We start from the raw sequence: 11646 nt of genomic DNA, 5'->3' as shown, positions 1-11646 counted from the left end.
CTGAAAGTGGCCAGTTCAGCTCCCACTCCTTACGATTCATACCTTCTTATGCATTAGTTGGGGGCCTCCCACCCCACCTCTTGCTCTGATCTTCCACTGTCCAACCGTTCATCGAACTTCATCCTCCACTGGGGATCTTTGTAGAAGCCTTACTCCTTGCAGCTCACAGCACATTTTAACTAGAACAGCCTCCTCTCTGTATGTTTTGTCTCTATTAGACTGTAAGCTTGAAGAAGCCAGGACCATCTGGTACATAAGCCTGTGAAGTGCTGAGTAATGGTTTATTTAACAACAGGGCAGTAAACAAAATGAATAAAACCATATCATTTAGAAAAAAAAGTAAATCTCAAAAAGAAAAAAATTGTAGAGAGCATAAAGTAAAAAAAAATTAAATTAAAATTAAAACTCAAGGCAAAGGAAGACCGTGTGCAGCTGCTGTTCTTATCACAAAGAAGAACCAGAAATTCAAGAGATCGATGGGAAAACTACATTTATAATAATAGGAATAGTCACAGTGCTATATAAAGAGGCACGCTGCCACCTCTGGGAATTATGAGACGATTACACAGACAAGTGCGTAAATGAAGGACTAAGGCCATGACAGAGGTTTCTATTGTGGCCCGGGGCGCTAAATGCTCCGACGCTCATAGAAATTCTAGGAGAGTGGGAGCATTTAGATACCTCTATCGCAGTTTTGTAATAGGGAGGAGGGGGGCTAGTTCATAAAAGTGAAATTAAAACTCAAGGGGTCCAGGATTTCTTCCGATTCTCAGGTGCAAGACTTTCCTCAAATGTCCTAGGCCGGCAGGGCAATGTATCTCTTAGTCACAGCCGCTGCTTAGGCCACTCACTTGAGAGGCTAAGCCCCAGGTGGAACGCTGGCTTCCGATCTCGTTATCTGTATCAGCTTCTGTGATTTCGCTGTTGGAAGTGCTCCCTGACCACCGGGCTGCTCAGCGTCCACAGTCTGCATCCGAGGCTCATGACTGGAGCGTTGCACAGATGTCTAAACAATGCCTCTCAGAGTTTAGTCCTTGCAAATGTGGAAGCCGCGGTCAGGACTTTGTCCAGATCAGCGGCACTCCCAGTTCCTTTGGCCACCACGCTTGAACCCCCTGCATTGCCTCCCATCTCAGCACAGACGGCCAGGGCCCAGTCAGCAGCCGACAGCGTCTCTGTGGAAGTCTGAAAATGGAAGACATGAGAGATCTTTTATATTAAGGAAAACTCGTACTGCAGACCCTGAGAAACAGAGACCAGCACTTCCCATTCTAAGAGCAGGACAGGAGGGGAAACACAATTAAGTGTGGAGACATTTTACAGCATTGGCAGTTTTTGACTTTTAAGTACTGGGAAAGCTAGGTTACGATGAAGTCACTGAGGATCACAGAGTCATTGCAGAGCTAGCGTGAGAAATGTGGTGACTCGCACACATTCAGAGTCAGCGACAAATGTCAGCAAAGGGTCTTCATCCTCGTGCACCATTCATTCACACTTAAAGAGTTTATTTCTCTGAGCAGTAGACCAGCCAACCTCTAAAAAATAATAATAATAATAATGTACCAAGAAAAATGTTTACGTTTAAGAGGCAACACTGCTAACATCTTCCAACCTGAATTTGCGGAAAGGACAATGAAAGGAGCAGGTTAGGATGATGAACTGAAGGTCTCTTCCCGAGACAAACTGTACCTTTGCCACCTGACATGCACAAAAGACTTTCCCAGAGTCTTGCTGGCTGAGGAGCATGACAGATGTGCCCGGAGACTTCTCACACAGCTGGTTCACCATCTTCATGAGAACCTGAAAGAAAGGGAAAGGAGCTCCTGAAGTCACAGCTGTTTAGCGGATTCACTACCTACGCCATTCAAATACTAATACTAATTTATTTTCTTATATACCGCCCCACCAGCAGTTCTGGGCGGTTCACAACAAGAATAAAACTGAGCAGTTCAGCGAATAATAAACAATTCCACAGTGGTAATATATCGTAAACAATCAATACAGCAATAGCTAATATACAACTCTTTGCTAGGCTGGTATCTCAATGCATTCTGCTTCATTTTCTCAATCAAGTTCCTTACATTCAACTTGATTTATTTGATCTGTTCTATGTATTACTTCTTTCCCTGTCATGCCGGTATTTTCTGCATTATATTGTAAATGCTTTCTGTCTTTATCTGTTTTTAAGTCCATTATTCTAATTTGCATTTTATCTGTATCCCATGTATTAGCTCACCTTGTTGTGAACCGCCTAGAACTTTTTCGGGATGGCGGTATATAAGAATAAAATTATTATTATAATCTAATAGAAAAGATGCATAACATAAAAAACAGCCTATAACAAGTTCTACTAAAGACTGGTTCAACTCTAGTTAAAAAAAATTTAGAAAATTTTAAAATTTGAAGGTAAAGAAATACTAATTAAACACATCGCAGTTAAAATCATCATTCTAATTTATCAAATAAATACATTTTTAAACATTTTCTATATGTTAAATAGGAATAAGTTTGAGCAATCAGTGGGTGTAACCAGAAATTCAACTTCCCGGCCTGATACTCCAATGTCCTATCTAAAAAAGTTTTATAACGGCAGGACCTTGGGGTAGGGAGGACGAAAATGGCTGAATTTCTGGTATCTTCTACTGAGCGAGACAATTTCAGGTATGAAACCAAATAAGATGGCAATGTTCCAAAAAGTGTCTTATAACATATACACCCAAACTTGAAAAACACTCTGTCTAAACCCAGGAGAGATCCAAGATCTAAATAGTAAATTTAACCAAATCAGTCAATGGCTAAGTCAAGACATGCTCGCCCTAAATACTGAAAAACACCAAAGGTGTCCTGTTCCCTTGTACTGACAAGGAAGATCTTACCTCTCCAATAAACCTATCAAAATGGATTCTAGGATAAAACTACTCAAAGTCATTCTCCATAATAAACTTTCCTATCACGACCAGATCAGTTCTGTCATCAAGAAATCCTTCTATAAACTAAAAGTGATCCGCTTTGTCTCCACGCTTCTAGACGCCCCTTCTCTAAACATCCTTATTCATTCCCTTGGTATCTCACAGATAGATTACTGCAACTCCCTATACCAAGGTTTGACCCAAAACAAATCCACAGACTTCAAATTCTCCCAAACATTGCCATTAAGCTTCTAAATAAAGCTAAAAAACATGACCATGTGACCCCTCTCCTGCAAAAAGCTCACTGGTTACCCATCTCTTATCGGCTCACCTACAAGCTGCTTCTCCTCACCTTTAAAACAAAACTCACAAATTCTCTGGCTTTCATTGACAAACTTATAATTCCTTACTCCTCTTCTGGAAATTTGCAATGTAACTCTCAAAACCTTGTTGCTACCCTTGAGGATGAGCACTAACCTCCAGACTCTCCACCAGATCTAAACTTGCCTCTGGAGAAGAGAACACCTCAGATTCTGGGGTTTCCCCACCCCTGGGAGAGCTGGTAACCTGAGGCTGCGGGGGCGGGGCCCTGACATCGGGGCTAGGAGTAGTATCAGGCCCAAGAGGATCCACTAGGGGTTCGCCTCCCTGTGTCCTCAGCGGGCTGCCATCCGATGGGACCGAGACCTCCTGCATTCGCCTCAGGAGTTCTTCAATGTTGCCGAGACCTGGAACTCTGGGGCGTTGCGAGGCAGAAGCAGCGCTCCGGCCTCTTCTCTTCGGCATCGCGGTAAGTAATTACCGCTAAGAAAATTCCTTTGTAAGAATCGCTATCCTGATGCAAACAACTCAGCACGTCCAGCTTGCAGCAGCCATCTTGGATCGATTAAATCAAATTTTAAATAAAACTTGAACTTGGAAACTTGCTTAGAAAAATAACAAATAGAGAAATGATGGGAGGGGAGGGTGGTAATTTTATGTATTGTAAGATAAATTAGAAAGATTGTCAAGTGATGTGTTTAATTGTATTGTTTTATTGTTTAAGCACTTGATGTAAGATTGAAAATGAATAAAGAATTTAAAAAAGAAAAAAGAAAAATAACAACAAAGGCCCCCTGAGCAGCATTTGGAGCAACACTGACATCTTGTGGCGACAGAGTGAAATGTAACCCAGCAGAGTACAGAGACATGCCCCCATCCCTTTAACTCCCATAAATGCCAGGTATACTTTAGGTACGAGGGCTGCTGTGGCAGAAACCAAGATAAAATGTAGTCCATCAGAGGTCATCCCTAGTCCAGGTGCCCTTTGACAGGAAGCCCTGGGAAACATACTAAGTTGAAAACTCACCGAGGCAGAGTCAGTGGAGACTGTGTCAACTACCAGCGTCTTCTTACTGTGTTTTTCCAGCAGGTTTTGGGCCATCCGTGCAGCCTGCAGAGAAAGAAGAGATGGTGTCAGCCTGGGACTGGAGCAGTGCAAACCTGCTGTGTAGTGGTTGCAGAGACCACTTTCCTGGGCAGAATGTACAGTGCGTCTGGAATATAGGTTTTACATCCGACATAAAGGAATCAGAATTGCAGGTACAGCGGAACCTTGGTTTACGAGCATAATTCGTTCCAGAAGCATGCTCGTAAACCAAATTACTCCTATATCAAAGCGAGTTTCCCCATAGAAAGTAAGGGAAATTCGCTTTATACGTACCCACCCATCCCTATCCCCAAGGCCAGCGGCGCTGCTCCAACCCCTCGAGAACTGGCATTGCTCCCCCCCCCCCCCCCCCACCCGAACAACATTCAGTCTTACCCCCCCATCTGGCACCAGCACGCTGCCCACAGGACGTGCCAGTGCAAGAAGTTCCTGCCTCTTGCCTGGGCCTTGAGCATCTGCGCATGCTCAAGGCCTTCTGGTTCTCGCTCAAGGCCCAGGCAAGAGGCAGGAAATTCTTTCACCGGCACTGTGGACTGCATGCCGGTGCCAGTTGGGGGGTAAGACTGAATGCTGTTCGGGCGGGGGTGCCGGCTCACGAGCAGGGGGGGAGTAATGTCAGTTTTCGGAGGGGGGGTGCTCACAAATTTGAGTCAACGCTTGGTTTGCGAGACAAGATTTGCGAGAATGTTTTGATTGTCTTGCAAAACAGTCGCAGACTGTGTTACTCGCAAACTGAGGTTTGACCGTACTCTAATTAGAGCTGCAAATTCCATCTTTAAAAGAGCTGAGGCTAACAATGTCTAGGGATAGTATATTCCGTTGTAGAGGGCCTAGGGAATGGAACAGTCTCCCGAAATACATTGGTCAGCAACAGAATATACAGAATTTTAGAAGATTTCTGAAACAGCATCTTTTTTGCCAGATGAAATACTGTGTTGTTTATAAGGAAGAGATGATGACAGTAAGGTGCTGGTCGCCTATCTATTTCATGGTTTGTATTTGTGCTGTTAATTGATGAGCCTTTTGCTGTATATCCTATAGTTCCCTATTAAAGGCAACCTTTTCATGCTGTAAAAGTCATTCTAGAATCCAGTCTAGTCTACTTAAAAGAATATAATTTTGAAAGAAAAGCAACTCCAAATCAGACCCAAGGAATTAATGGGAGAGAAAGTGGCACAGTGATTAAAGCTACAGCCTCAGTACCCTGAGGTTTTGGGTTCAAACCCTCCCTGTGACCTGTAGGTCCATTACATAGATTGTGAGCCCACCAGGACAGACGGGGGGGAAATGCCTGAGTACCTGAATAAATTCATGTAAACTGTTCTGAACTCCCTTGGGAAAATGGTTTAGAAAATTGAATAAATAAACAGTGTGAAGAGTTTCAGCCTCTGATAACCAGAGCTGGTGTTGTGACGTCATAATGCCTCATTCCACCAATAAGAGCCAACTTCATCAGTGATATCACAATGGCTGGATTGTCCTCCACTTTGATTTCTAGAGCGGTACAGTGGTTAAAGCTCCAGCCTCAACACCCTGAGGTTGTGGGTTCAAACCCACGCTGCTCCTTGTGATCCTGGGCAAATCACTTAATCCCCCCATTGCCCCAGGTCCATTAGATAGATTGTGAGTCCACTGGGACAAGGAAAAATGCTTGAATACCTGAATAAACTCATGTAAACTGTTCTGAGCTACCCTTGGAGAATGGGATAGAAAACTGAATAAATAAATAACCCTCAATCTAGTGTTTCAGTCCCAATTTGGCCCCTTCATCAGTCTGCAGTTCTCTGAGGTGAATGTGTCTTTTTCTTCACATTTTCTGCATTTAAGAGCAATTCTCTTGCCATAACCTGACAGTTTTTTCCATTTCTTCTAAATTTGTGAAGCTCAGACATGACGTCTCATATCCAGACTCAGAGCTCAGCCTGCCCCTTAAAAGGGATACATCCCAATATACAAATCAACTAATCAATCCATATGGATAAACTCCAAGATCAAAATTGGCGGAGCTCAAATCCTTTGGAAGAACTGGATTATTGCAGGCATTAGATCTATAGACGATGTTATTTCAGAAGGTAAACTGCTGGATTTTTCACAATTGCAACATAGATTTGGTCTTAATAAAACACAAAGTTTTAAATGGTTGCAATTGAAGCAGGCCATTCAGGTTGGGTTCCCTGAATGGAAATCATTAAACAATCAATATAGTTTAAAGTTCTTATGCTTTAAAGCAGACTTCCTAGGACATCAAGCCGCATTGTGGTATAAATTAATATCTGGATATCTAAATAAAAAACCAAAAAATGGTCTAAGAGACATTTGGAGCATTGAGATTGGACATCAAATTAATGCATCTCAATGGCCACTAATTTGGTCTTGGAGAATGGGATGTACAGTGTCAGCGTCTATGAGACAAACATGGTTCTTTTTATTACATAGAGCTTTTTGGACCCCTACTCGTTTGCAAAAATTAGACAGTTCTAAGTCTAATAGATGCTGGCACTGTAATCTAGAACCAGGGACATTAGATCATTTATTATATCATTGTCCTTATATTAAAATTTTTTGGAATTCAATTTGGCCACAAATTAATAAATTAATGGAAAATCATATTGCAATATCATATGATACAATTTTATTTGGAACAATGATGAGAAAAAAAAGTCAAATTTCACCAGAAAATAATAAGCTTTTATTAATTATGACAGGGGTTGCCATTCAACATATAACTAATAATTGGAAAAATTACAACAACCTAAATTACACATTTTGGTGGAATACAATATGTCATATTTTTAAAATGGAAAGAACAATAGCAATACAAAAGGGGACATATAATAAATTTATAAAAATATGGGGGCCATTGACAAAATACTGTAATGAATAAATAATATGATGTTTTCTTCTTCTTTTCTTCTTTTAAGGATTTTTTTTTTTTTTTTTTTTTTATGACACACATAAAGGGGGGGTAAGAAAAATTAATTTATATAAAGTATGTTATAATATATTATACAAAATGTAACGTATGAATAAAAGGTAATAAAAGGGTGAGAGGAGGGAAATGGGACAAAAATTGTTTTGATTATATTATATTAGATATAAAAAAGTTATTGAATATTTATCAATTGTATTCTAATATGTTGTATACTTTTTATAAAAATTTGAAAATTAAAATATTATATTAAAATAATGAAAGGGAGGGGGGAGGGGGAGGGGGAAAATCAAATTCAGATATATAATGTATTAGATATAAAAGTGATAATATGCATTTATCAATTGTAATTTATTATTATGTACACTTTATGAAAAATAAGAAAATAAAAAATAATGGAAAAAAAAAAAAAAAAAAGGGATACACCCAATAACTGCTGTGTTTTTCATAATTGTAATATTTGGCTTCCTTCTCCTTCAGCTTTGGTTCCGATAGGTATAAAAAGATTAATTTTTATCTACCCCAGGATGAAAATAACAACATCCCTACAGCCCCCATTCTGCTCTCACCTGGCTAGTTTCCAGTTTGCGTATAGCTGTATTAGCCGAGCGCTGCAAGAATTTTAGGGTATCCTGTAATTCCTTTCTCAACCACTGGGGCATTGGAGTGCCATCCACAACCTACAGCTCAAAAAAAGAAATTCCAAAGACACTGGGTTAGAGCTTGTATGCTCAAAGGAAAACCTACAGAACGTTACAGCCCAAGGCCCCCTTCACTAGTTTCCTTAAAAACAACCCTATGTGCCCTCTGCTCAAGCAGTGATTTTCAAACTGGTTTTCAGGGTCTCGCTTTCCCCCCTAGCCAACACAGTTTCCTTGATGAATATGCATAAGACAGATACAAGAAGGAGAAGCTCATACTCAAGTGGACACGGTAGTGACTATGAACAGACTTCTGAGAATAACCCAATTATGGGAGGCATGCAAATTCTACTCACATCTGACAGCACCCCCACTTCTTTGGACAGTCTGTGAGCATCAGAGAGGGAGGAGTTTCCCATCTTCAGCCGAACAGAGATGGACTCTACCTCTGCAGCTAAGGACTGCCCTGTCTCACGAGCCTGGAGAGAAAGCAGAGTAAGGCGACAGACTGAACCCACTCCAGAAATAAGTACTTACAAACTAAGGAGAAATGAGGTCTTACTTGATAATTTTCTTTCCATTAGTCCTTCACACTATTCCAGACCAGTGAAATAGTTATGTCCATTGACCAGCAGGAGGAGATGGAATACACAAGAGATGTATAGGTCCTAACCATCCCCACATCTCCTCACTATTAACATAGACAAGCTGAGTGAAATCCAGAATCAAGAGTCTAGCAACCACTCTAAGAACTTTTTTTTTTTTAATGTGAAGGCAAACAAACCCCCAAAGGGCCAAACAGAAAGGCTGCACCATAGCTCTAAACAGCAGAAAACCAGAAGAGGGAGGGCTTCTGGAATAGTGTGTTTCAAGTTTATTAGTTTTTAATATACCGACCATCAACAAATATCTGGCCGGTTAACAATAAAATTTAAAAGGTAAAAAAGATAAGAAAAAAAAATAAAATAATTGGCGTTTTAAAATAAATAGTGCGAACATAAATGTTATCGACAAGACAAACTTAAGAGTGAGGTGAGGGTAAAAGGGAGGGGAGGGGAAAAGTTACATGTTTAAGAAGAAAAGGAAAAAGTAGGAATAGGGTAACACGTATAGGGTAGGGTCGCTTTATTAAAGCGGTTGGATGCTTGAAGAGAAAATAGAAGTAAGTAAAAGAATAGAGGAAGGAAAAAAAAAGGAAGAAAGGAAAAAACAAAAAAAAAAAAGAAAAACAGAAGATAAATCTAAGCACAGCCAAATGCGTCACAAAATAAAAAAGTCTTTAGGCCTGTCTTGAATTTGTCTAGATGTTGTTCATCACGGAGTTGCTGTGGCAAAGAATTCCATAGAGTTGGAGCAGCTACAGCAAAATTTATTTTCCGTGTATAGTCGAAGTCCTTTATGGAGGGAATATAGAGAAGTTTTTGATCAGTTGACTTTAGAGTGCATGGGGAACATTGGGGGATGAGAAGTTTATCAAGGAATGAGGTCTGGTGAGAGAGTTTTATTTTGAAGGAAAGTAAGATGATTTTATAGGTGATACGGTGAGTGATGGGGAGCCAGTGTGCCTCTTTTAGAAGAGGAGTGACATGGTCGAATTTGCCTATTTAATAAATGAGCTTTATTGCAGTGTTTTGTATTAATTGTAGGCGTCGGATTTCTTTTTGAGGGAGACCGTTGAGCAGCGAAAGCACAGTTACTTACCGTAACAGGTGTTATCCAGGGACAGCAGGCAGATATTCTTAACGTATGGGTGATGTCACCGACGGAGCCCCGGCACGGACACTTTTAACTAGAAAGTTCTAGTTGGCCACACCGCGCATGCGCGGGTGCCTTCCCGCTTGACGGAAGAGAGCGTGGTCCCCAGTTAAGATAAGCCAGCTAAGAAGCCAACCCGGGGAGGTGGGTGGGTCGTAAGAATATCTGCCTGCTGTCCCTGGATAACACCTGTTACGGTAAGTAACTGTGCTTTATCCCAGGACAAGCAGGCAGCATATTCTTAACGCATGGGTGACCTCCAAGCTAACAGAGAGGGAGGAGGGATGGTTGGCCATTAGGAAAATAAATTTTGTAACACAGATTGGCCGAAGTGTCCATCCCGTCTGGAGAAGGCATCCAGACAGTAGTGAGTAGTGAACGTGTGAACTGAGGACCAAGTGGCAGCCTTGCAGATTTCCTCGATGGGCGTGGAACGGAGGAAAGCCACAGAAGCAGCCATAGCTCTGACCCTGTGGGCCGTGACAGCACCTTCCAGTGAGAGACCGGCCCGAGCATAACAGAACGCAATGCAGGCAGCAAGCCAGTTGGAAAGCGTTCGTTTAGAGACAGGACGACCTAAACGGTTAGGGTCGAAGGACAGAAAGAGCTGAGGTGACGTGCGGTGAGCTCTGGTACGGTCAAGATAGTATGCCAGGGCACGTTTACAGTCCAGCGTGTGTAACGTCTGTTCCCCAGGATGAGAGTGGGGTTTAGGGAAAAAGACAGGCAATACAATGGACTGGTTGAGGTGGAAGTCCGAGACCACCTTGGGAAGAAATTTAGGATGGGTACGCAGAACCACCTTGTCATGGTGAAAAACCGTGCATGTGCATGTAGCTCACTAACCCTCCTGGCAGAGGTGATGGCAATGAGGAAAAGCACCTTCCATGTCAGAAATTTGAGTGAAGTTGTGGTAAGAGGCTCAAATGGAGGTTTCATGAGGGCTGAGAGGACCACATTCAGGTCCCAGACGACTGGAGGAGGCTTCAGCGGTGGTTTGACATTGAAGAGGCCTCTCATGAACCGGGAAACCAGGGGATGAGCCGTGAGAGGTTTTCCGAGGACAGGCTCATGAAACGCAGTGATGGCACTGAGGTGGACTCTGATTGAGGTAGACTTGAGGCCAGCGTCGGAGAGAGAAAGCAAATAGTCCAGTACAGTTTCCACCGCCAATGAGGTGGGATTGTGATGATGAAGTAGACACCAAGAGGAGAACCGGGTCCACTTCTGATGGTAACATTGGAGGGTGGCCAGTTTCCTGGAGGCATCCAAAATACGATGGACAGGCTGAGACAGATTCTCTGGAGTGGTCAGCCCGAGAGAAACCAAGCTGTCAGGTGGAGCGAGGACAGATTGGGATGTAGTAGAGACTGATGCTGCTGTGTAAGTAGAGTAGGAAATACAGGAAGAGGAATGGGCTCCCTGGAGATGAGCTGGAGCAGGAGGGAGAACCAGTGTTGGCGAGGCCACCGAGGAGCGATGAGAATCATGGTGGCTCTGTCCCTGCGGAGTTTGAATAGCGTCCGCAACATTAGAGGCAGTGGAGGAAAGGCATAGAGGAACCGATCCGTCCAGTCGAGCAGGAATGCATCCGGGGTCAGACGATGAGGAGAGTAGAGTCTGGAGCAGAACTGGGGCAGCTGATGGTTGTGAGGAGCTGCAAAGAGGTCCACCTGAGGAGTGCCCCAGAGAGCAAAGATGGAGTGGAGTGTGGGAGGATCCAAGATCCACTCGTGAGGTTGAAGGATGCGGCTGAGGTTGTCGGCCAGGGAGTTCTGTTCGCCCTGGATATAGACAGCCTTGAGGAAGAGACTGCGGGCCGTGGCCCAGGTCCAGATGCGGATGGCCTCCTGACAAAGGAGGGGAGATCCGGTGCCGCCTTGCTTGTTTATGTAGTACATGGCGACTTGGTTGTCTGTGCACAGGAGAAGAACCTGAGGATAGAGAAGGTGCTGGAAGGCCTTGAGAGCATAGAACATGGCC

At 42.8% G+C, this 11646-nt stretch overlaps 1 protein-coding gene across 7 annotated transcripts in view; it reads right to left on the bottom strand.

Moving 5' to 3' along the window:
• Nucleotides 1-257: 257 nt before the first annotated feature.
• Nucleotides 258-11646, bottom strand: part of AARS2 (alanyl-tRNA synthetase 2, mitochondrial) — a 119662-nt gene continuing 108273 nt past the window's right edge. For 6 of the 7 annotated variants that reach the window (XM_033939986.1, XM_033939983.1, XM_033939987.1 and 3 more), the window contains 5 exons: nt 8265-8387; nt 7837-7947; nt 4258-4341; nt 1690-1800; nt 1006-1185 (listed from right to left, as the gene is read on the bottom strand). In XM_033939986.1, coding sequence (XP_033795877.1) covers nt 1021-1185; nt 1690-1800; nt 4258-4341; nt 7837-7947; nt 8265-8387 — 594 coding nt within the window. In that variant the 3' untranslated portion in view covers nt 1006-1020. Of the gene's footprint in view, nt 1186-1689; nt 1801-4257; nt 4342-7836; nt 7948-8264; nt 8388-11646 lie in introns of all 7 variants that reach the window. The other variant, XM_033939985.1, reaches the window with a different exon arrangement.

Source organism: Geotrypetes seraphini, chromosome 3 (assembly GCF_902459505.1).
Source record: "Geotrypetes seraphini chromosome 3, aGeoSer1.1, whole genome shotgun sequence".
NCBI classification, from domain to species: domain Eukaryota; kingdom Metazoa; phylum Chordata; class Amphibia; order Gymnophiona; family Dermophiidae; genus Geotrypetes; species Geotrypetes seraphini.
The sequence above is the reverse complement of the archived record's forward strand: the minus strand, read 5'-3'. Positions and strand labels throughout refer to the sequence as shown.